A 26,796-nucleotide genomic window follows, 5' to 3' on the forward strand; every position below is an offset into this window, starting at 1 on the left:
TATATCTGTTACTGCCATATCTTAATTGCTTCTCATACCATAAATTCTAAGTAATCGTTTACTCAGCAAGAACAATCATGAGAAGCCATTGTTTCTTCTTCTTCTTTATTGCTTCTTTTTGCTTTGCCTCCTTTGCTTCTGGAGCCACTCTGGCTCAAGATGAAGGTACGTTAATAGCTACACCAGTTAGTTAAAATCTCTATCGCTGTAAATCTTAGTTTATGAAAAACTGTAACAATATCATGTTTTTATCTTCTTTCTTTTGATATTAATTTTTCTTTGAAGCTTGTACACAATTTTATTTATTTATTTTTAATTTCTGGTAGNTGAAACCGACAATAATACAGACCAAAGTCAGATTTCACTGTTACTTTCATCATGAGAATTTCTTGTCTCACCGACTTTTAATGGATGCTTTCCTTAACGAGAACAAACACAAATTTATGAATGATACTATCTCTCTACTCACTACAAAGATTGTCTCTATGCTAAAAAGATAATAATTAANGGAAGAAAAATACTATTCTTGATTTTAGTTGTAAGTTATAAGAAAATTTGTTTTTAGAAATTGAATTAAACCGAGTTTAGAAACTAATTAGTAAAATAGCTTGAGGTAAAATTATAATTTAAAAAGTACATAATAATTTCGTCTCTTAATTAATTTATATTTGTTAAATTATTTTTTTAATGACTTATAAAATATAAGAAATAATATAAATGGGTGTTGATGATTTTGTTATGACAGTGGAAGCTCTGAGAGATATAGGTAAGACACTTGGGAAGGATTGGGATTTCAACGTAGATCCATGCAGTGGAGAAAGCAATTGGTCAACGGATGGTAAAAATAATGTCACATGCAGCTGTGACGGTGCCAACGGAACCGTCTGCCATGTCACCCGCATGTAAATCGTTAACTTTTTTTTTTTCTATTTTATTAAGGATAATGATACTTAGACAATATTTTCTTTTACAATATTTGAACGTCATTTACGTGTCATTCTGTAATTGGTCCAAAATCACTTTGCAATGGTGTTTATGATTATTATTATTGATTGTGGAGTAATTTTGAATCAATTACAGAATCACACGTGTATATGATGTTCAAATGTTGTAAAAAAAATATTATCTAAATCTTATTATCTTTTTATTATCCATAGTTTATGAGTAAATGAAACCAATTAGGTTCTCTTTACATAATATAGCTCAAGTTGATCAAAGGTGGATATTTAGAATTTTGCATATCCACGTTTAAAAATAAAAGTTATTCAAAATTTATTTTTGGGTTGGATAAGTCGTGGAATAGCTCAAAACAAATATACTATTAGAAGCCTTTACCATATAAATGACAAAACGGCAATAGCGAAGATAAAAAATAAAACTATAAAAGACAAATAAAGAAAAAAAATTAAGAAAAAAAATAATGTTAGAAGTCTCACATCAATTATAGGTAAAATCAATTTACAGTTTATGAGTGAGTACAAACTTTACTTTACAAAATTTATTTTATAAGATTGAGTTAGATTTAAGTCCGCTTCTTAACATAATATGAGAGTCATGAGTTATAGAGCCTATCATAACAGAGTTTATTGTTTATTGAATTTATTGTTTCACCTACTAACCGTTAGTGGATCACCCATTAATATCTAGTTCTAGCCACAAGATGTTGAAAGTCTCACATCGATTATATATAATGTCAATTTACAATATATAAATGGATGTAAATCTTACAAACTAATCCTCATAAATATCCATCTCGTTTTGGCACAAATCATTTTTAGTAAGAATCATTACTTACCATTAAGCTTATTAAAGGCTTGATTCCCAATCGATTGGATGAAATCGAAGCAATGAAATAACTTGTTACCTAATAGAACCTTCATAAGCATATCAAAGAGATTATGATATGTTTTGATTTTTATCAACTTGACATACTTGAGAAATATCCTTTTTACAAAACATAGTTTGATGTCCACTGTTAAGTTTTTTCATTGTAGACTAGTTCTTGGATTATTATATAGATTGCTGATAAGGATGTCAAAACGGTTTGGCGGTCAATCCTACATAAATGGGAGCCCATTTAACATTATTATTTTTTTCTTTTCCTTCATCATTCTCACCCATCCACACCACAACAACATAGAGAGATGAGAGAGTTGCTTACCATGATAAGGAAACATAATCCTTCTTCACACATAACCTTTCTTCCCATTTCGATCAACACTTCAACTTCACTCTTAGTGGTGAAGCTCACTCATGTCAGCGAATCTCACTTACAGAGGTGTATATCATTGAAAACAATGAAGTTTAACCACAACAGTGACACATAGGTTCGTTTTTCTTATTAGATTTCATTCATCTTCTTCGATTTTGTTTATCTTTTTCAATTCATTTTCCCTAATTTATGGCTACTAATCTTCTTCTTCCTTCCACAATCCGAGACTCCACAATGATTCGCCTTAATTTCGTTTTTATTTTCAAATCATTATGTAGACAATATGATTCTAATCAAGAATCTAATGTTTGAAATTGATGATTGGTTAGGGCCTTTTTCTGCTTGGTTATCGGTCTGTTTGCTCCTTAACATGGGAGAAATGTTGCAAGATAAAGCTAAAATAATTGGCTTATTATTCTTCCATTATAGTAGTATTCTAGACGTGACTTCCTAAATTTATTTTTTTATTAGCTTTTGTATAAACTATGCCACCCAAATTCAATTTAGCCCATTTAACAATTAGGAAGCATACATTATGATAAAACTAGCAGAAAGTCCATTTAACAAAATAAAGAGGAGGAAACGTGGGTTAGGCGGGCCAATACACATAACTTGCCCATGGGTGGGACAAGTTCAAGCTCCCAACCCATTTTCATATGTTAGGCTAACTCAACCTAACCCGCTTTTGGTAGGCCATAAATAAGATAGACATAAATGGGTTGGGTTGATCCGTTTTAAACCCCTTAATATCTTCAAATCTCTAGCTAAACTTTCTTGGCCATAAGGCTTCCTTCCGTTATAACAATATACTTTGTTTTAGTAGTCATTAAAAAAATTGCATATTACTAATGGAAAGAATCTATCAATAATCGTAAAAATTCACAACTAATTTTATTTTATTGAAAAATTACCAATAATAAAAAATATGTAAATAAGGTAGTAATTGATAAGTTTTACTAATAAGTCACACAATTTTTCGGTAATTACCAATGATATGAAATTTGTTACTACCGATGAATTTTATTGTTAATAAAATTCATCGTCTCAAATCAATCATCTTCTTCCTCCTTCCTTTCCTCCTCTTTTTCCATTTTTTCTTCTTTTTCTTCCTTTACTTCTTATTCTTTCTTTCCTCCTTTTTTTTATTGCCTCCACCCAGTCTGTCACAACAACCTTCAGCTTCTCCTCCTATTCGTCTTCCTATTCCACTTCTCCCTCCTCCACCACCACCATTGTCGTCATTGTGCCTTCGTCTTTCATTTTTCTTTTACCTTCATTCCTTTCCTCCTCCTTCCCCTTCTATTCTTCTTTTTCTCTCACTCATATCCTCTTAATATACAAAATAAATAAAAAAATCATCAAATTTGGTAGGAAATTTGTTACTCATTTTACTGACGAATTTATCAATGAAAATATTTATTGATAATAGGAATCACAAATTATCTACGGAAGTGATCATCTTATATATTAGTGACAAAAATATTCATTGGTAATTTATCGGCGAATTTGTTATGGATGGAAATATTTATTGGTAATTTAAATTCTAAAATTTATTTGTACAATCCATCTATAAAATTGGATTTACCATTGAATTTATTTCTATCGATAAAATTTCATCTATAAATTAGAAAATTCTTATATAGTGGGTTGACAAAGTCATTATCTTTTGTAGACTAACAACATTTAAATTGATTGTAGTATCGTACGTTAGAAATACAAAATCTTTGAGAGATTATATAGTATTCAAATAACCATTATAGTCCAAGTCAACATTGTCGTTTATCGGAGCATCTCTAGAATGTGTTAGTCACTTTCATATTAGTATACTTCAGTTTGAGTGAAAGTATTTTTAGCATGAATAAATCATAAACAAATCTATACAAGAAAATTATCGTTACCTCCAATTAAAAATCTTAAAACAATGAGTTTATGTGTTTTCTTTTTTATATGTAGGTCAACTTTGTCAAATCTATCTATGACTTATACTTTAATTCCTAACATCACCTCATTTTGCATTCATAAGCACTAGATAAAGATTTTAAACTTACTACTTTTACATTGTGGCATTAACTAGTATTTTTTTAACTTATTTCTCACAATATAATCCTCCTTTGATAAAGAAATTTTTGAGGGTCCAAAGGTGTTTCCTTGATCAAGATCATCTTCTCCCCATCATTTTGGAGAGTTTTTGTAATTGAGTTTCCTTCTTTGTTGTTTATCATCCTCTGTTAGTCTATCAAATTTACTTGAGACAATTTATGAGTTACAAAGGTTGTTTCTTTTTAATTCAATTGGTTCATGACATAAATATATTCCGTTCAAATGTGTTTTATTTTGTACTGGCAGTTACTTTGTGCACTTGGTGATTTTTTCTTGTATCACCACAAAGGTGTTTACAACTTCTAAAGTGCTTATGTTTGGATTGTGCAACTGAAAAATATTCTGTTACACAATCCATAATGTCTTTTTGGATCTAAAAATTGCATAATTTAGAAATATATTTTGAATTACACAATCCAGTATGTGTTTTTGGATTTTTAAAATACGTAATCTAGAAATGTATTCTAGTTGACATAACCTAAAATACATTTTCATATTTCCGGATTTCATACATAAATGTATTTTATAATACGTAATCTATAATACATTTCTCAATTTCCAAATTTTTAAATTTCTTAAGTTGAAAATGTATTTTAGATTATGTAATTTGAAATATATTCCTAAATATCTAAATTATAGGACCCAAAATATATTTTTGGATTGCATAGGAAAAAGAGATGAAAATGCTAAAAGAATACTCTTTTTTCCCTAAGTTTTGGTAGCCATCCTTCATCGCCTTGTGCGTGTTGGGCCGAATCCTGGGCCCATGCATCTTGTTTGTTGCAGCCCAAACATCTCTTCCATTGTTATTTGGTGTTGAAGAATTTTACCTGGCCAAATTTGCTACAACATTCTTTCAAACTTTTCATGATAAATATTTATTCTAAATAATTCAAATTTATGATAAATAAATATTTTAGTTCCTAATCTTAAATTTAAAATTCATTTTTTGATATATTTTAATTCTTAATTTTTAAAAATAAATAAATATAATCTTTTTAATTCAATAATATCAATTTTTTAAAAATGTAAAATATTATTTTATAGTGATATTTGAATTCTATATATCATTTTATACATTCTAATTTAAATTTCAACTTAGAAAAAAATATACACATCCAATTTTAAATTTAGAATTCTAAATTTAGAATAGTTCTCCTGTTTTTTCGTATACTTCCAACAATTCCTACTCTATTCTTTTCATTAATAACTATTGACGTTCGAATGTCGGTTAGCACTTCACCGACAATAAAACTTATTAAAAATTTAATATTTTGAATTAAATATCTAAATTAAAAAAATATTTATTAAATTTAATGTAAACAATTACTTTTTTAATTAATAAATATTTAATTAATTTAATATTTTTCATATAATTAAATATATATTAGTATTTTAATTTATAAAATATTATTTATTAAAAAAAAATATATTATAAAATTAAAAAAAAAACTTAAAAATGAAATATGTTAACCGTAATTGGAAATGGTTAACTATAAATAATTTAAATTGAATATGTTAAAATACGGTTAACATATTTTTTTTTAAGTTTTTTTTAAAATTTTTTAATATGTTTTATTTACTTTTGTTTAATAAACAATACTTTATAAATTAAAATATTAATATATATTTAATAATATAAAAAATATTAATTTAATTAAACATTTATTAAATAAAAAATATTTATTCTTTGAATTAAAACAAATTCAGAAATGTGAACCTAGTAAGCAAACAAGGCCTTTATCTTATACCAAAAATAAATTATATATAATAATTATGTCTTTCTTAATTACCAACAACATTAATTCTTGATTTGATTCTATTTTTTTAAACAGTAAATTCAGTAACAAGGTTGAAAGTTAAGACTACGCATTCCTTAAACTCTTAAAAACTGTCAGTATGTTTTACTATAATTATAAGATAAATCACTGTTATTTATGCAACTTATAACTATAAACTATAAAAATATTGATTACTCGTTTTAAATTTGATTTGTTTTGAGCCAAAATCTTTAATATAGAGTTTAGATAGTTAAACATATATTTATTTTTTATGTAATTGACTTATTAAATATAAATTATTTTGTGGTTTAAAACATGCAGATTTTTGAAAGAACAAAATCTTCCGGGTACGCTCCCGCGGAATCTATTCAAGTTGCCCTACCTTCAAGAAATGTGCGTCTAATTTTCTGAAAAACTTTTTTTAACAATTTTTGACAACACATACATGATAGTTTGTGATTGGTCTGTTTTAAATATTTTTTAAACATAAATTCAAATAGACCAATAAAATGATGACATGTATTTTGTTATCAAAAAAATTATCAAAAGATATTGTCAAAATATCATTGTCCGTATATATATATATATTCCCTTGTTAAGACACATTCTTTGTTGCAGTGACCTTACTCGCAACTACCTGAATGGCACAATTCCTAAAGAATGGGGCTCCACAAAACTTGTCACTATGTAAGATTTTCATGTCAATTCTTTATTTTGAGGTTTAAATCATCAATTTCTATAACACTTTCTTCAAATAATAGAAAAACTCACATGTTAAAATTATAATTATTTTTAAAGTTAAATATGTTTATGACTTTTAAATTTAAATAGAAAACTGAAATTTTTTCATATTTTAAATTTGATATATTTTAAGAACAGCGTCGGTTACTATGAATAAGTTAATGACATTTGTTTTTCTTAATGGTACAGTTCCCTCCTTGGAAATCGATTGACAGGTGAAATACCAACCGAGATAACAAATATATCCACTCTTCTAGATTTGTGAGTTTCACTTTCCAAACAAAAACTGATTGATGCATCTATTATTATGCAATTATTTAGACTAAAAAAACACAACATTAATTATGAAACAAAATTTAAAACCTGTTTCATGATCAGGAACTTGGAAGCCAATCAATTTTCTGGAATTCTTCCTCTTGAGCTTGGTAATTTAACCCAAATTCAAAGATTGTAAGCACTTTATTCTTTTTCCATTTACACTTCTTTTGTTCATTAATACTTTTTGTACAATTTTAATATGAAACTTCATCTCCGTTTTATAAAAATGTTAAAAGTCTCACATTGACTAGAGATAAAATCAAACAAATTAGAGTTTATTTTAATGATTATTCAATCTTACAAAATCGACTTATAAAATAAGATTTACATTCATTTATGTATTATAATCTGATCTTATTTTTAATCGATGTGGAACTTAAAAAAAAAATAAACCAAATTCTAAATTTATATTTGAAACTAAAATAATTTCCGGAGCTTGGATATTTTTATTTTTTCTAACTTATTTGTTGACATCAATTATATACAGGTTAATTAACTCCAATAAATTTACTGGAGAACTACCAATCTCACTGGCCAGACTCTCTAAATTGCAAGATTTGTAAGCTTCATATATTTTGTTATACTATGGAGTGATGACTAATTTAAAGAATATTATTTTTAAACTAAAAGTGTGATTGTGCAGTCGAATAGGGGACAATCAATTTTCTGGGAAGATACCTGACTTTATTCATCAAAATTTGACAAATCTAGGGATATTGTATGAACTCTACATTTATTTTTCCATTATTTGAATTAGCTTCTCCTTTTTCTTGAAGTCAGCAATGATTTGTATAATTTGGCAGGAGCATTGTAGGGAGTGGATTAAGTGGGCCAATTCCTTCTGAAATCTCACATCTGCAAAACTTAACTGACTTGTATGTATGAATTAATATGCCATTTTTATGCAGTAAGCAAGGTTTCAAAATTCAACTTTTATTTAATTTGCCTTTACATGTAGGAGAATTACTGATCTAAGAGGATCTGAAACTTCAACTTTTCCTCCTGTTGATAAAATGAAATTAGAGATCTTGTGAGTTTATTGCTTTGACTCTTTTTTTTATTAATATATATCTGGACAAACCAAGCAAGAGATACTAATAACATGATGTTATCTATCTTGATGTAGGATTCTCAGAAATTGTAACATCGTTGGACATTTACCAGAATATCTTGGGACCATGACAATAAAGGACAACTTGTAACTGCATACTTTCCATTTTGTTTAACTAAAGATGAAATTTTATTACATATTATTTAGATTATTTTATAACCTTTAATTTTATTGCATTGCATACTTAAACTCTAATATTTCTCTTTAACCTATTTGGTTCTAGGAAATTTACTACTACTAACTCAAGTTCAAAATGTTTTCTTTTTCAGAGACCTCAGCTTTAACAAGTTGACTGGACCAATTCCGGATACCTATGAGACCATAGCAAGAAAAACGACATACATGTATGGAATTTTCCACATTTTTCATACCATTCTTAATTTGAGATATATTAACCTTCAAACACAAATATAAATATATTGATTTTGAACACTATTTTCTACTTTTGTCAAGGCTTAATTATCACAAACAGGAGTTTTATTGGAAAACATATTGAAATTTATATATAGGTATGCAAAATATAGAATATACTAGTTATTTATTAAAGAATCTAAATTATTCATCTGAAATTAAATCAATTAACAATTAATCTCCTATAATTAAACTAATCAAATTTATACAATTAAATCATTAAATCTCTTATAAATATGTTGTGTATAATTACATACCTAATTTATATCACAGTGTTATATATATATATATATATATATATATATATATATATATATATATATATATAAAATGAAACATTCAAATTATCTTTTTCTATTAGATGGTATTACAAGTTTTTCTCTAATTCAAACCTCGCATTTTGCATTTGACGTTGTGCTCTTCTTCTCTTTTTGCACTGTCTCACACTCCAATGATCTCTCATGAGTTGTCATCGTTCCCAATCATTGTCGTACGATTCCTCCACCAACCTACTTTCTTACTCTCGCTCCCTTCTTATTCTCTTTTTATGCAAAAATTTATGTTTTCAATGTAATAATGAGAGTAAGTACGATAATGTGTTGTTTCATCAATTTTGTGATGATAATGATCTTGTTTTTTGGTTCTCTTGCCTTATACTTCTCAAAATCGCAAAGCAGAACATAACATACGAACCATTAACAACATGATTCACACTCTCCTCACTTATTCTTTCGTTCCTCCTTTGCTTTAGCATTACACCATTCAAATGGTCACTTATCTTTTTAATATACGTCCTTGGAAAGCCTTGTCTAATTAGTCTTCCATTCAACTTATGTATCATCATGATCCCTCCTATACACATTTATGAGTCTTTGGTTGTCTTTGTTATCATTTGTTTCCTTCTCTTACCATTAACAAACTAATATCATGATCGACTCGTGTGTTTTCTTAGACTATCCTCTTAATAATAGAGGTTATAAATGTTTTGATTTGTCCCATAGAAAGGTAATAATATCATGATACACATCCCTCCCTTGTTCACCCTTGACCCAATTTTGACCGAAGCCTTTGCTTAACCCATATGCTACAAGATTACCTTCCCTTTCATCTAGTACATTAACCTTCACGACCAGTCTATCCCTGCCACTGAACCCTAGCGCTCCATCACAACTCACTCCTTCTACTAGGTGGCCTATTTCCCAATTAGAGCACCTATGCTCGTGACATCATTACATGTGTCAGCATGACCTTATGCAAATCTTCTTCTACTGAAGTTGATACCAAGCAAAAGCTAAGTATATCCTCCAACACACCATTTGAGGATCCCATTATATATCAAAGTCTTGTTAGCACCCTCAAATATGTCATATGTTGTGAATAGGTATGTCTTCGCATGCATGGCCCTTGTATCAAATACATGCTAACATTGAAATGCATTGTACTTATGTTCAGGGTAGCCTACAACATGGTTTACACTCTATTTGACCTTTCCACATCTGGTTATTGTGTGTTTCTTGGTGACAACTTCATATCATGGTCTTTGAAGTGCCAACACCCTTTGTTGTTCTAGTGCAAAGGTTGAATGCAAAAGTTATTACTAAATCTTATTGGCTCCGCAATCTCCTCCATACCAGAGCTTTATTTTCCTCTCCCTCAAACTACTTTGGTACATTGGGATAATGGTAGTTTCATTTATCTATCTGGTAATCCTATGCAACTTCAACGCACGAAACATATTAAGATGAATATTCACTTTTTTCGGGAAAAGGTAGCACTTGGTCAAACACAAGTTTTTTATGTCTCTTCCCTCCACCAAATCGTTTACATCTTCACCAAAGGCCTACCTCAAGTTCCTTTTGATAATTTTCATGCCAGTCTAAACGTCCGTGAACCTCCAACTTAAATTGCGCGAGTGCGATAGAATTAAAATTATTCTTCTAAAGTTAAGCTAATAAGTAATTAATCTTCTATAGTTTAATTAATTAAATTCATATAATTAAATCATATAATTAAATTATTAAATCTTCCTTAATTATTTTGTACATACCTGATTTACATCATATATATATATATATATATATATATATATATATATAATGCATACCACATATACATTGAAATTATCTTTCTCTTTTACAATTTCTTCCAATTATATGTGAGCAAATTAATGAATAAAAAAAAGTTTTGGATTATTCATATTCTGCCTCTTTAGTGTAACATTAATTTTTTTCAAAAGAATTGTGTCACTTTTATCGAAAGGAACTGAGACTCACCAACTTATTTCTCATAGTGTTGAGTCTTGAGATTTTTATATATTAATCTCCAAATGTTCTTCTATTCTATTGTAGTTATTTAACTGGAAATCTTCTAAATGGATCACTGCCTTCATGGATAGAGCGTGCCAAGTCAATAATGTGAGTTCTGTTTCCATCAGGACATTTCCTAATTTAGCAATACTCATCGTTTATGAAGCATAAAAATAAATAGAAACCTATTATTTCTTCTTGTTCTCTTTTTAATTTTGTATACTCTTATTTCATTATCCTTTTTATTATTTTATCATTTTCCACATTATTATTTATGAAATGTGTTATTTTAATTTCGTTATATAATTTATGCTCTTGTCCTTGGATTTTAATTAGTGACCATATTTTGGCCTAGTAAACATAAAATATATGCACCAATATGGATAAAAGATCTCATTTTCACAATTTAAATATATATTTATTCTCTTAATTAGAATACTTTTTTCTTTAACTCTTCAAACTAAAAATTATATTTCTAGTTTTCAAATTGTAGAATGTTACACTTTTTTTTTCTTTCGTCATTAGATAATGTTATACTTTTTTGTCAACCAATATATTTTAATATTATATATATATATATATATATATATATATATATATAGTAATAATATATGTATTACATAAACTCACTCAAGCTCACTTAAACTAATATACTTTTTTTCTTAAAATTTATCAAAATAGGCAACTTTTAAAGAAATTACAGATATGAGTAAGTTGTATCACCTTGCATGATTTCATTGTAAAAAAGTCGTGTTAGAATACAATTTTAATGCAGAACATTTAAAGTTATGCTAAAGTGACATGTACAATTTTAGCACGTTAAACTGAAGTTATGCCAAAATGGGTAGGACTTTAGTTCAGCTTTAATAAAAGTTGTGCTAATGTAGTACTGTTTCAACTTAAAATACTATGAACTAAAGTTTTATGTCCATGACACAACTTTAGTCTTAAAAATGGTTTGAACTAAAGTTATGTCACGTTAGTATGAATTGTTCACAATAAAATCATGCTATTTTGACATGACTTATCCATATTTACAACTTTTTTAAAAGTTACTCCGTTTTGGTAAATATAAAAAAATATTACACTTCTTTGGTAAACAAACCGATACATGTCCATCACAAATCTTATACAATCATTATTTTTTTGGGTTGATTCCTTGATTGAATAACAAGATATAAATATGCACATATGATTTTAGTTAGTGACTAAAATTAGTTAGTGACTAATTATATTTTTCTTTAAAAGTGGTTATTATTATGACTAAAATATATAAATTTTTCTTTACTATATTTGAGAGTTTAAAACCATGAAATTTTTTATCATAAAAATATATTTGATACATTATATCTTAGAAAATCGCTAGAAAAGATATTGTTAGTCATTTATAAATGTTTTTTATATGATGTGTTGAATTAAACAAGTTTTACATTCAATCTTGAATTAAGAATGTTAATTCACTCTTTCAAATTTGAGAAACTAAAAAATCAAATTTAATTTTGAGAGACTAAAAATATCTCCTTTAAATTGAGAGAATAAAATAAAGTCCCTAAATTTAAGAGAATAAAATTGCATTTTAATAAAATAATTTAAAAATAAATCATTATGTCCTTATTTTAGTTACACGTACTATTTTTAATGTGAATGTCATTAGTCAAGTTAATACGAATATTAAAAATGTTATTGTCGAAGGATTAAAATAATGATTTTATAAATGTTAGGGACTTAACAAGCAAATTTTAATTTGAAAGATTAAAAACAAAAGTAAATCAAATTTAAGTCACTAAAATCCTATTTTAATCTGTAAATAAGGATGTTTATTAATGTTTTGTCTCCTATGTATGATAAGCCGACTTGTACTTGCTGTCAACGCTATTGTCATTTTAGTATTTTTCTTTTTTGTTATGTTTATTTCTTGGTTAATATATTAATAGCACCTTAACACACTAACTAGTTGCACTCTCATTCTTGGATTATCCTTCGTATGAAATTTATATTTATATATTATAAATTCATCTTATTTTTTATGTTGAACACTTTTATCTTAAACAAACTATTAATGTTGTTTTTGTTGGTGTGTGAGTATTAGTTAATTTAGATAGAAGATGGTATTTAACCTAATAATTTGCATTAATCATATATTGTTTAAATACTAGAGCCGTCAAAATGGGTAACTCGGTTCGACCCGGCCCGGCCCACCACGGGTTGGTTACTTATTGAGCCAACCCAACCCGGCTCATTTATTAGCGAGTCAGAAAAACTTGAACCCGACCCGACCCACCACGGGTTAGTGGGTAAACGAGTTGACTCATTAGTCCATTTAATTACATTTTTTTAAAAATAAAAAAATACAAACTTTTTGTAATTTAAATTTAAACAATTTTCACTCCAAAAAAATTATGTTAAAGACAATTCAAAATAATAATAAAAAGTACAATATAATCAAAATGTAATTCAAAAACAAATACAAAAAACATACAAATAAGTTTTTTATATTCATCATTTTTTGTTCTTGTTGTAACCCTTGACCCTTTTCTTGTTGTCTCCAAATTCACTAATAAAGATTTTCCTAATATCAGAACAATTCTGATAAAAAAAAAAAAACCAGTACTCAACAACATGAACAAAAAATTATAATAGTTTAATCTGTAATATAATTTCCCAAATTCAAAGATATCAAAAAGAGCTTGTTCAAATAATGCATACTCAAATTGTTTAAATACAATGAACAAAATCTGATACAAGCATGTCAGAACATGAAAAAATCATTACATGTCTTCAAATCCCCCATAACAAAAAATAAATTCGCAAACCCCTATTTTTGTCATTATAGGGTTTTTGAAAAAAAGAAGAAAGAGAAGTGAGAAAACAAAAATGTGGAGAAAAGAGAAGAAAAAAGGAAGGGTGTTTTACCTGCTCCTTGAAGAATTTTAGTGAGGTGAGGGTGAGAGCACCGTCAAATGAGAGCAAGTACCGTGAGAGTGATTTGTGAGAGCAGAAGTTACTTTTTTGGTATATACAGTGAGTGAAAACAATATTTTAGATTTTAGGGTTTCATAAATAAAATAATAAATTAAAAAATAAAATTAGGTAGGTGGGTTGGTGGGCCAACCTGGCTCACCACGGGTTCAACCCGCATGAGCCGGGTCTAAATGAGCCGAGTTGAAATCTGATCCGCATATAAGTGGGTTGTATTTTTCAAACCCAACCCGGCCTGAACCCGTGACGAGCCGGATTGACTCGCAGATTGTGACCCATTTTGACGGCTCTATTAATAAATACTAATAATAATATACATCAAGATCCTATAATTATAGTAACATAAACAAATACTTTCTTAAAATAGGATGTTGATAATATTTGATAGAATATTTAATTTTGTCTAACTAACTCTTGATTTTTATGGGGAGTTTACTTATTATATTATATCTCTAATCCTAAGGTTAACATTAAGAGATAAATTATCCTTGTTATTTTTTTTTATGGAATAGTTCGCTCTTGTTTAAAAATTTAGTTTACTCTAGTCAATGAATGAATTTCCAACTTCAAATAGAGAGAAAGATTTTGTAATTTTATTGACTTGTTGTTTGAATGTGCATTCTAATTCTTGGATTGTTGGTGGTAATTTTCTCATATTTCTTGTGGTTGGTTATTAGAGTCTGAATCAAATTTCAAAACTTTTGCGCAGAGATATTTCATATAACAACTTAAACATCACAAGCCAAGAGAGTGCGACTTGTAATAAAGAAAAAAGGTAAATCCATATAATCGTGAGAATTTACATTTGAATATAGGACCTGAATCATAATCTTCTCTTCATGTATATAGGAACTTATTTGCTAACTCCATCACGAATGGCTCGTAAGTTAGCATTTTTCTACATTAAATTTTTTTCATTTTCCTTGTGCTAGTGAAATTATATTGATCTTAATATGTTAATGGCATTATTTCCCTTCATCATTGGCTTAGAGGACAAGATGCTTGTTTGGAAGGTTATACATGTTCACAACGTAAGTTTCCTTCTGGAGAATTTTCAACTGCTCTTACATTTTAATTTAAGCTTTCCTTTAAACCTTTTAATTTTATGTTTTCTTAAGTATCCTTTTGAAAGTATTTATAGAAATGCATAGCGAGGTGGATGGGTTAAAATTTATCCTAGTTTCTTCTCTTTCCATATTGGTACCTCGTTTATCGTGTTTTGTTAATATAGTAAGAATTTTTATTTTTGATGGTATGAAATAAGTGGAATAAGACTTTTATTGTCATTAACCATATAGAAGTATTAAGGAGAGAAAGATATAAAAATAATTCATTAAATTAAAGGTATCATTTACCAAAGAGAAAAAGTTATATTAATGGTCAACATGGAAAGAGAATTTGTTATCATATAGTTATACTCAATCTTATAGACTTTTTATTCATTTTATTGGAAGTCTCACGTCGATTAGAGATAAAGTCAATTTGAAGTATATAAATAGGTGCAAACCTCACCTTACAAGCCAGTTTTGTGAGATTGAGTTAGGATGTATATACCTCGGCGTGAGAGGGGTGTGTTGGAAGTCCCACATTGATTAGAGCTTAAGGTTCTTTTGAGGAAAAAAATTTCTATTACCTCTGCCACTACACCCGCCGCTGTCGGCAATACCATCGTCTACCGCTATCGTCTACTGTAGCCATTACCAGAGTTCTAGTTTCGATCGACAAACATATGATTTTGATAGTCTCGGCCAAGCGACCACCATGCCATCAATGACGCCTTCATCGGAACTCCTACGCGCTCTCAATGCCTTTTGAAGTTGTGAATTTTCTCCCTTTTTTGTCATGCATGATGTCATGTATAATAGCAATTCAGAGCGTCGAGGTCTCTCGTTTTCCTATTTCAGGTTCATCGTGCATTGTCGCACGTTTCGTCTCCTCTTAGGCACCTATTCAAAGCATCGAGATTACTCTTTTTCCTTTTTCAAGTGCCTTGATTGGAGAGTCTTGGATTTTATGGTTTCTCTCTCTTGTTCATCCATGACTTCTTCCATTGTCGTATCTTCTAACCTCCCATTTGTCATCATTACGTTTGACCCGTCCATATATGCTTTTTCTCCCATGAAAGAGATGTTTTTTTTTAGTTTATTTATAGTTGTGATGGCTCTCCAACAATAACCTCTTTATCCACTGGATGTCAACAATGCATTCCTCAACGACGATTTGCAAGAAGAGATTTACATGGAGCAATCTCCCAAATTTGTTGCTCAAGGGGAAGTATTTTGGGTTGATATTTCGTCTTTTATGTCGTCTTGCAAATCGTTAACAATTTGGTGTTACTTGAATTCAGAAGCATATATTTTCACTAAGTGTTTATGGATTATATTAGTAATAAGCTTGGTACATACGAGTTATATGCACTAGCTTGAGGGGAGTGTTAGATATATTATCTTTATCTTTTCTTTATATTTTATCTTTAGTTAGTTTGTTATTATTTCTTATTTGTATTTTGGGCTTAGCCCATATTTCTTTTATTATAAATAGAGGACCCTATGTATATATTCAACACAAGGGAGATTATCATACATAATTTTCGCTATATTCAATATGGTATCGGAGCCAGGTTAAAGTCTATCCTAGTGATATTTGTTGTTTGTTGGGCATATTGTTCCATTCACTATCGGATCACCCATTATTGTCTAGTCTCATGCTCGAGATGTATATACCTCGGCGTAAGGGGAGTGTGTTGGAAGTCTCACATCGACTAGAGATAAAGCCAATTAAAAGTATATAAGTAGGTGCATATTAACAGCTGCCCAAACTACGTCATAATACGTTTAAAACTTATTTACAAGTTTTCCACCACGTTGCGTATTATGACTGGTTTGCGAAACTCCGTCATAATATGTCTTACGTTTATTACAGTTCTGCCATCGGTCAACCTATTATGATGGGTGGTTTTTACCCGTCATAATAGGTCGTCATAGAATGCTTCCACTAGTGACCTCACCTTACAAACTAGTTTTGTGGGGTTGAGTTAGGCGTAAAGTCCAGTTCTTAACACATTTCATCTCACTTCAATATTTTATAAAGATTTTCCTCATCCTTGCTTAACATACATACACTCATCCAATGAATGTATCTTCTTATGACTGTATCATCTAACTAATTCATACCTAATTTACTGACTGAACCATCCATTAGCTCTCTAGATTTTTTAAAATTATATTTTGTTCAACAATAATACTACTTGTCCAATGACCTTCTTAGGAGCCACATCCACTAGACTCATCCAACAAGTTGGACTCGCCCAACGATTGTATTGTTTAAAACTTTATCTAGAATTTTTAAATTGTCACTCCTGCTTGGTGACTCATCCAATGAGTACATCGTTTGACAAGTATCATCTTCTTTACTTAGAAACTGATTCACATATTAGTTTTGTATTGGCTTCTACTTATGTTTTTTAATTTCTTAATTATTCAAAGGATATAATCTATTTTAAAATAGTTTAACTTAAGCCAATTAATTCCAAACTAACATACTCATCTTGTTGTAGGAAACTCTCTCTACACATTTGTAGAAATCCATTAATTACATTTGTAGAAATGCTTTTGATCCTTTAATTCCAAACTACAACATATATTATTAAAATAATAAATAAAATAAACTATAAATTAATTTATTTATCCACCATATTTTAGCACAAACTCTCACGAAACTTATTTATTTTATCTTATTATTTTTCACATAGTCTTACATTATTGACTATCTCTTGCATATACATAAATTGATCCATCTCAAAGGTATTTACAAAAGTGTTTGAATATGAGGGCTGCCAACTTTCATGAGTAGTCGAGGTAGAAGGAATTTCTTCATCATGAAATGTCCAAATCTTGTAATTTGGCATGAATCCTTTTTGGTATAAGTGAACTTTTACCACTTTATCTTTTAAAATTCGTGTATATTCGCACTTAAAGCATAAACATATAATCCCTCCATAAAGAGCATAATATTTATATTGTTGAGCCGTCTGAACAAACTATTCATCTCCTTTGATAAAAGTTTCCTTCAAACCTCTCCGACCACTATAACAATGGTCATACATCCATCCACAGTAGTTAGGAACTTCGACCATGTTTTGTGATAAGCCAAAGGAAGAAAATGTTCAATCACACAAAGGTGATTAAAAGTTCATCTAGAAAATTAGTTTTACAACTTCAAATGAATTGTCCAACTCAAAATGATCTACAATTACTTTTAAGAAAGTAATTGATACTACACTACGAATGGATATAGAAATTAAAACATCAATATAAGAAATAAACTGTTTGTTCGCAATAATTTTACATCATTTTACATCTTTTTTTTATGTAAAAACAAAACTAAGATTGTAATTTTATTTTATTTCTCTAAAAAAAATTCTTATTAAATAATTTTCTATCATACCAAATGATTGTAATAACATTAGCTTGCAACATTATAAAATGAAATTTTACTTAATTTAGATTTTTCAATTGGTTCTAATATGTAAGTTTTTCTAATTAAGGTTTTGATACAATTGATAGACATTTTGAGAAAAGTTTTAGAAGATTTATCAATAATAAAACGTGACTCAAATTCAGACAAGAGATTAACAACATTTAAGCATGAAAATCTTAAGCTAATGACTTTAGGGTCTTCTTTGTTATATGCTATAAAATATTTTATACAACACAAAGTTCAAATCAAATAACTTAGACACTGAAGCTTAGTAGCAGACTCTTCATGCTTCATGCTATATCCTATCATGACAAATGTCATTACTTGAACTCTTCAATCATCCAAGGCCTTCACCAAATAGGGATGTTACACAACATATCACCAATTTGGGGATACAGGTCATTTACGAGTTCATTGAAAAAAAAAATTGTAAATAACCTCTCAAGTTCTCAATAATTTTTCCAGTGACACAAACAACAAAGAGTAGTTCAATTACTACACCCTTGAAATCATATTTCACAATCACATTGCACAAATTTAACCAATACATCAGTGACGAAAGTATCTATCGATAAATGAAATAGTAGAGTCCTTCGATGATTCTGTCAGTAATTTAAACTTACTGACAGATCTTATGTCGTCAGTAAATACTCGTTGGTTAAAGAAGATTTTTTTGTATTAAGATCTATATTAAGAGATTAAAGTTTGACTATTTTTACATTAATCCTTTAAACTCTTGTTGATGAGTATACTATTCTTCTTTAGTTACTTTTGATCTTACGAACCTTGGAAATAAACTAGTGAGAGTCCTCTTTGAATCATTTCAAGAATTCCAACATCTACACGCTAATATAAAAAAGGGTTTTTACATCTATTATTTTTCCCCTTTTACGTGCAGTCTAGGTTAGACATAAATTCAAGAGACATAAATTTACTAGTATTAACCAACAAATGAAAATTTTTCACATAATTTAAAAAAAAAAACTACACATCCACCATAGCCACCATCGTCTTCCTCCTCCCCATTTTCACGTAGCCACAATCATCCATCATCAACCCTTGCACCACCAACACAAACCCCCACGAACACGAGGATCATGCTTAGATCTCTAGCTATCACACACTTCACCACTGCAACCATGTTGGACATCCACAACTAAAATTTACAATTACAAGCGCTCTACCAAAATGCAACCACTATGCAAAATCAACCTAGCGCTATTGTATCGCGGTCGTTGAAGAAATAACAAGGGGAGAACATTTGAAAACGAAATAATGTTCATGCTTCATCACATATAGGCCAACTTAAATGGAGGAAATGAAGAAAATCAACTTAAATGTCGAAAATAAATAAGTAGAAGGAGGTTTCTCAATGAACCGCACACCATAAAGGAAGAAAATGCAAGCCTCAAGCTGAAATGGAGGCGTTACGAACTTCAAACACGATGACAAAATTAACAACAACATTGTGTTTTCTATTCGCATCCTATGAAGGAGAAAGTGAAAATCAAGAGGTGTGAGAGTTTTTTTAAGTAATTTATGTTTGGTTCTTTCTCACCAATGCAAAATTTTCTTTTGATGTTTGACCCAAGGTCAGACGTAAAAAACAAAATTTATGTCTAGTGAAAAAGGATCATACGTAAATTTTGAAAAAATATTTACAAAAGTGTCACTACACATTTTTTACATATGATATCTTTTGACGTAAATGTTCTAAAGTAATAGCCATTTTTTGTGTTAGTGAAAGTTTTCTATTTTTTTTTTACTATTATACAATTGTAGTGACTTAATCTTCATATACATTTTGTATGAAATATTCTAAGATATCCAATGAGGTAAACAAAGTTTCAATTTTCATAACTTATAATTGTAATGATCTTCATAAAGAAATCATATTGTGTTATCACTTTTCTTTAAATTGCTATACCTAGAGCTGTCAAAATGGGTCACAATTCAAGCGCCAACACGATTCACCACGGGTTCGTGTCGGGTTGGGTTTCAACACATTATATTTTTTTTATGTGGGTCAAATTTAAACCCGAACTATTTAAACCCGGCTCATCCGGGTTGAACCCGTGGTTGGCCGGGTTGGCCCACTAATCCACCTACCTAATTTTATTTTATTAAAATTTAATTTTAATTTTATAAAAAAATATTTATTAATTTTTTTTTGCTTGAAAAAATTATTTAAGTTTCTTATTTTCAAAACTAATTAAACACTCTAGGTTGGGAGTGAAATTTTTTTAGATTTAAATTATAGAAAGTTTGTAATTTTTTTATTTTAAAAAAATTGTAATTAAGTGAGTCAGTGAATCAACTCGTTTTACCCACCCGTGGTGGATCAAGCCGAGTTCGAATTTTTCTGACTTGTTAATAAATGAGTGAGCGTTGTTCCCTCCACCCTTACACAGTGCCTACACCTCCCCAAATTTTTCTTTTAATTTCAAAATTATCCTTTTTACTTTTAACATTTAACCTTTTTTTTTTTTTTTACTTTTATGTCAAAACCCTAATTAATCTACACCTCCCTCTTATTAGTCCCACCCCATCCACCCCCAACTCTCACTTTCTTCTTTCTCTCCACATCCATTTCTTCACTATCAACTAGAAGAAAAATCCATTCTTCCACGCTAAAACTTCCTTATCTTTTCTTTTGGTTCCCATATGTTCTTCCACTACTCCTCATTCTTCTTTTCATTTTACTCTTCGCGCACAACCATCCACCTATTCGAAAATGATAATTTTCATAGGAGCTAAAAAACCAAGCGAATACTCAAGGTGTGGAAGGAAAATTTCAGAAGTGGTATTGACAACACTGTAAGATTGAGGACTAAAGTGAGGTTTGAAAGATACCCAGTAATTGAAACGATATTACTGGCTCAAGCTTTTCATTCACATGTAGTAAAAGAGAGTGATAAGGGGTTAGGCTATACAAACCAGTATGCAATAGCAGGAGTCATGGACGGTGAGTGAGAGAATACCAAAGAGAAAGAGAGGGAGAGAGAGAGAAAGAGAGTCAAGGAGGCTCATGGAACATACATACATCACAGCAAAGAAGAATCACATTAGGGAGAAGAAAATGAAAAGCAATATGATTTCCGTGGAGTGGTGGATGTGGAGGTGCAGATTTAATAAAATGGTTGGATGTTGGTGAAAGTAAAAACACAAAATTAAAAATTTAGAGAGGGTAAAAAAATAATGGGGAGGTGAAGGAAGCATTCATGGTGGTGGAGAAAGCGACACCCTAAATGAGTTGGGTTGGGTTGACTCAATAAGTAATCAACCCATGATAGGTTGGGCCAGGTGACCCGTTTTGACTGTACTAGCTATACCTATATTTGAGTTAACATGAGTTCCTTTCATATTCATTTTCAATAATAATGAAAACAGATTATTGGACGAAAATAGATCACAAAATTACAATTTAAAGGAATATACTTTACTCATGTTGTTTTCTTGTTACACTTTATATAAATTGATACTTTTTTTTTTGTCCTACAGTGTCATACAATCTTCGTATAAACTGTGGTGGAAAGGAGGTCTTAGTCAATAAAAGCACATATGATGATGATGTAGCTGATGGAGGTGACGTGAGATTTCTTTGGAATAGAAACAGAAATTGGGCAGTTAGCACTACTGGTAACTATATGAATAATAACAACGAAACGGGAACTCATTTAGTCTCAAACAAATCCGTGCTTTCTATAGAGAATGTTGACCTATACATGACTGCACGAGCTTCTCCCATTTCATTGACTTATTATGGATTTTGCTTGCAAAATGGAAACTACACAATAATTCTGCATTTTGCTGAAATTGTGTTCACTGATGATCAAACATTTAGCAGCTTGGGAAGACGACTATTTGACATCTACATTCAGGTATATGGTTAACACTTTTTCTTACCTTTATCATTGGGACTTTTCACATATAAAACGGAAGTGTCATCATAGGTTGTATTGAGAACATATTGGATTGTTTTTATACAGAAAATATCAAACGATTATACATTTTTTTACATTATAGTCACTAGTTTAACTTAATTTAGACAATCAATGGCCAATTGATACAATATTTTCAACAAGATTTGAATATTTAAGGCTTGTAATCATCATAAAGCATTTAGATTTTTTTTTTTAATTAATTTGCTGCAGGGAGAACTAGTGCAGGAGGGCTTCAATATTGCAGAAGAAGCAGGTGGAAATCGTAAGGCAATCACAAAAAAATTTACAGCTGTTGTGAGCAGTAAAACCTTGGAGATACGATTGAATTGGGCTGGAAAAGGGACAACTGCACTCCCACAAAGATCAGTATATGGTCCTCTTATATCAGCTATAACTGTGAACTCAGGTAGGCTGTTACTCATAGTAAGTTCCATGTTGCATCATCTTAATATTATCATCTAAGATCTTGTATAATTATCATGCAGATAATCCACCTCCCATGCCCAATAGCATATCAGTAGGTGTTGTGGTTGGAATTGTGGTTGCAGTGGTAGTTGTTATCATCCTTGTGTTTGGTATATTTTGGTGGAAATGCTGCTTAAGGAAGAAAAGTTCCTTAGAAATCGGTAACTATAAAGAAATTACTTCTATTGTCACTATTTGTGAACACTTTTCTTAAACAAGATTAACTTGAAACTATAAATTGTATAGTCAGTGTTTACCTAGTGGGTAATCACCTATTAAACATTCTTAACTTTGTTTTACAAGTTTTTTTTTTTCAAACATTTCCATAACCTAATGCATATCAATACTTGATACACACTCACTGATATAATTATTTCGAGACAAAGTTAATAACATTTACAAATCATACATGGCATATATTATGAGACAAAACTAGTTGACAAAGTTAACCATGTTTAATGATTAGTAACACCATTATATATCATCAATTATATGTAAGATAATGTTAACCATCGTTAGACATTTCAATAATCTTATGATATCATTAACTATATATTGATAATTTTACATGAATGATGAAAGTAATGTGTAAAAGTACATAAAGAAAAAAAAAAAAAAAAGAAGAAACAAATCATCATGATGACATTATAACAAAACTTATAATCAACTACCATTCTTTTATGTTTAATTTCTTCATTAAAGAGAAAAATTAATCATATTTACAAATATAGTTAACTACACGTACATGAGTGGACTCACAGAAAAGTTTCTCAAAGTATGTTGCTCTTTTGACTGGAAACGTGCATTTTTTGTGTATAAGCACGACATTAATAATGCTGAAAATATGTCAATATATTTTCTTCTTAGTGTATATTGTATTGGTCATTGGGGCAAATAATTCTCCTATATCAGAAAGTTGCAACGTGGATTATATGTAATGTAAACATGAATTTTTTTAGCAGATGGGGACTCTGATATTTCTTTCTCTTTAATTAACAGAGCTAAGAGGTTTGGAGCTACGAACAGGTGTATTCACTTTAAGACAGATAAAAGTAGCAACAAACAACTTTGCTGAGGAGAATAAGATTGGAGAAGGAGGATTTGGTCCTGTGTACAAGGTAATTTGTGTATAATTTTGAACATTGATGTTTTAGAATTAATTCACAACATTCAAGACGTATAACATTATCCTTGAAAATGCAGGGATGTCTATCAGATGGGACATTAATAGCAGTAAAACTACTCTCTTCTAAATCAAGACAAGGGAATCGAGAGTTCTTAAATGAGATAGGAATGATTTCTGCTTTGCAGCATCCTCATCTTGTTAAACTATATGGATGTTGTGTGGAGGGAGATCACCTATTGTTGGTATATGAGTATATGGAAAACAATAGTCTTGCTCGTGCTTTATTTGGTAAATCTCCTTATTATATCATCAAATTTTACTTATTATCATTTACTTTATATAATAACTTATGAATATGACAGTATGGCACTGTGGTCTGATTTCTATGATTTTACGAATGAAGGACCTGAAGAACAGCAAATAAGACTGGATTGGACAACAAGATACAAGATTTGCATTGGTATTGCTAGAGGTTTGGCATACCTCCACGAAGAATCAAGATTGAAGGTTGTTCATAGAGACATCAAGACCACTAATGTGTTGCTTGATAAAGATCTCAACCCAAAGATATCAGACTTTGGTTTGGCCAAACTCGATGAGGAAGATAATACTCATATTAGCACCCGAATAGCTGGAACATAGTAAGCTCCTATGTCTTCTTTCTTACTGTCATAGAGAAATAATTTTTGTGTATATGATTGTACTCCTAAGAAACAATAAGTAATGGAATTTTTTGATGATTTGACTAGTTTCAATACATTTCTTTTGTTAGATTATAGACTGCAAATCTTATTGAGATAAGTGACTTAGAAGAAAGAGAAAGGATTACTATGTCATGCAAGTGATAAACTTTTTAATTTTGATCTTACAGTGGATATATGGCTCCAGAATATGCCATGCATGGTTACTTGACCGATAAAGCAGATGTCTATAGCTTTGGAATTGTTGTCTTGGAAATTATAAATGGAAGGAACAATATCATTCATCGACAAAACGAAGAATCATTCTCAATTCTTGATTGGGTAGGAAAAAAAAATGTTGGTTGTTTTGAAGTTTGATTTATTTGGAATGAAAATTTTGTTTATAGTGTTATATTTTGCAGGCACATATGTTGAAAGAGAAAGGTGATCTAATGGAGCTGGTGGATAGGAGATTGGGTTCAAACTTCAAGAAAGAGGAGGTATTGGTGACTATAAAAGTGGCTTTGTTATGCACTCAGGTGACTACAACACTTAGGCCAACAATGTCATCAGTAGTAAGCATATTGGAAGGTAAAAGTGTTGTTGATGAAGTTGTTACAGAAGCAAGTGAGGTGTTGGATGAGAAAAGGATGGAGGCAATGAGAAAATATTACAGTGAGCTAAGTATAGAAGTGCCATGGACTGCTTCATCTACTTCTGCATCAGATCTTTATCCAACACATCTTGATTCATCTTTTTTGGAGAAGAGAAATTATCTCTAAAGAAAAACTCCCATGTCAAATCACAGTTTTTAAATTTGCAGTATCAACACAGCATTTTAGTATTTCCTTTTGTAGTTGAGTTTGTACACCAAGTTCTGGTTTAACTTATAAAACCAGTTGTGATTCTACTACTACTATCAGTGTCTTTTTTCACTTTAACTCAAATAATTTTAATTTCTGGCTACAACATAAATACTTTTAATAATTATTATTGTAATAATATAAAAGACCATATAATTTATATTTTGCATGAAGTATATTATTGGAAAAATTTGCCATTCCACTTCTTAGGTAAATTTTTTTAAAATTTATTTGTAAGTGTTTTATTTATAATCATGAGTTTAATTATTTTACTGTAAGGAAGTCATCTTGTATTACATATTTATAAAAAGTGTTTTATGATTGAGGAATTTATTAGTTAGAATGAAAGAAATTTCAGGAAAGGATGTACTGAATTTTAATAGAAAAGACAAGTAACTTTAGTTAATTTTACTCAAATTTAAATAATTACTTTTATATTTTTTATTTTTAAAAAGTAAAATTAATTATTTAAACATAAAAGTTAACTAAGTTACTTTCCTTAAAAGAAATCATTGAATCCGTTTCCAAATTTTGATGGAAAAATGGCCGTATCCGACAAGAAAATATGGAAAATGAAACTACTTTAAAAAAGAAAAGAAGAGAAGAAAAATAAGAGGGACCCACACATTGCAGGTTAGCAGACAAAGAAGAATCAAAACTAGGGAAAACCAAAACCAATGAACTTTCTAAAGCTCAGTTATGCATCGCACATTGTAACTTGTTCCAACTCTTTAAATCAGAAAGATTTTAGGAAAATAATATTTTCCCATCAATTTTTGACACTATTTTGACAGTGCACATGTGTCAAACGTGGTTGAACGATTTCAAATTAAAAAATTGAAACAAGGACATATTTGGAAAAAAAAAACCAAAGTTTTTTTTTTAATTTAAAATCGTCTAACCATATTTTAAGACATATACCGTATCAAAATGATATCAAAAAAATGGTGTCAAAATATCATTTTTCCAAGATTTTATAACACTACTTGAATGAAAAAACTTATACCACATACATTCAAACTGTCAGAAACAGATTAATCAAATTTTACAATATGTATTTTAAAATTACAGAATGAATTATTCGTGTAGATTGACAATGTAAAAAATATATATACAAGTAAAATTCTAATAAAAATATTAAACTTTTGGATAAAACAACTTGTGTCAGCTGCATACATTAATTCACAACCGTGTTTTCTGCATAAAAGGACAAATTCATTTAGAAAATGGAAATTTGTACGAAAGTTGATAAAGCCAACTGTTTCATGCTGTCAACAACT

The 26,796-nt window shown here is 29.6% G+C and overlaps 1 protein-coding gene across 3 annotated transcripts; it reads left to right on the top strand.

Annotated features, from left to right (window-relative positions):
- Positions 1-25,612, top strand: LOC106779472 (probable leucine-rich repeat receptor-like serine/threonine-protein kinase At3g14840). Of its 3 annotated transcripts, XM_014667581.2 has the most exons (24): positions 1-165; positions 746-902; positions 6,415-6,486; positions 6,712-6,780; positions 7,024-7,095; positions 7,213-7,284; positions 7,640-7,711; positions 7,796-7,870; positions 7,956-8,027; positions 8,111-8,182; positions 8,279-8,350; positions 8,533-8,607; positions 11,023-11,088; positions 14,669-14,734; positions 14,809-14,841; positions 14,950-14,990; positions 21,940-22,319; positions 22,593-22,788; positions 22,868-23,008; positions 23,847-23,965; positions 24,051-24,261; positions 24,377-24,614; positions 24,845-24,995; positions 25,076-25,612. In XM_014667581.2, exons 1-24 carry the CDS (start codon positions 78-80, stop codon positions 25,433-25,435), a joined length of 2,970 nt encoding a protein of 989 aa, XP_014523067.2. In that variant the 5' UTR covers positions 1-77; the 3' UTR covers positions 25,436-25,612. The 3 variants fall into 3 exon arrangements, with proteins under 3 accessions (XP_014523067.2, XP_014523069.2, XP_014523068.2); XM_014667583.2 differs by lacking the exon at positions 22,868-23,008; XM_014667582.2 differs by lacking the exon at positions 6,415-6,486.
- The last annotated feature ends 1,184 nt before the right edge of the window (positions 25,613-26,796 follow it).

This window comes from Vigna radiata, unplaced genomic scaffold (assembly GCF_000741045.1).
Source record: "Vigna radiata var. radiata cultivar VC1973A unplaced genomic scaffold, Vradiata_ver6 scaffold_283, whole genome shotgun sequence".
Lineage (NCBI taxonomy): Eukaryota > Viridiplantae > Streptophyta > Magnoliopsida > Fabales > Fabaceae > Vigna > Vigna radiata.

Coding starts and splice junctions, on each gene's coding strand:
- LOC106779472 (XM_014667581.2), top strand. CDS start 78: ATGAGAAGCCATTGTTTCTTCTTCTTCTTTATTGCTTCTTTTTGCTTT. Junction 6,487..6,711: donor TTGCCCTACCTTCAAGAAAT/GTGCGTCTAATT, acceptor TCTTTGTTGCAG/TGACCTTACTCGCAACTACC. Junction 14,842..14,949: donor AACTCCATCACGAATGGCTC/GTAAGTTAGCAT, acceptor TCATTGGCTTAG/AGGACAAGATGCTTGTTTGG.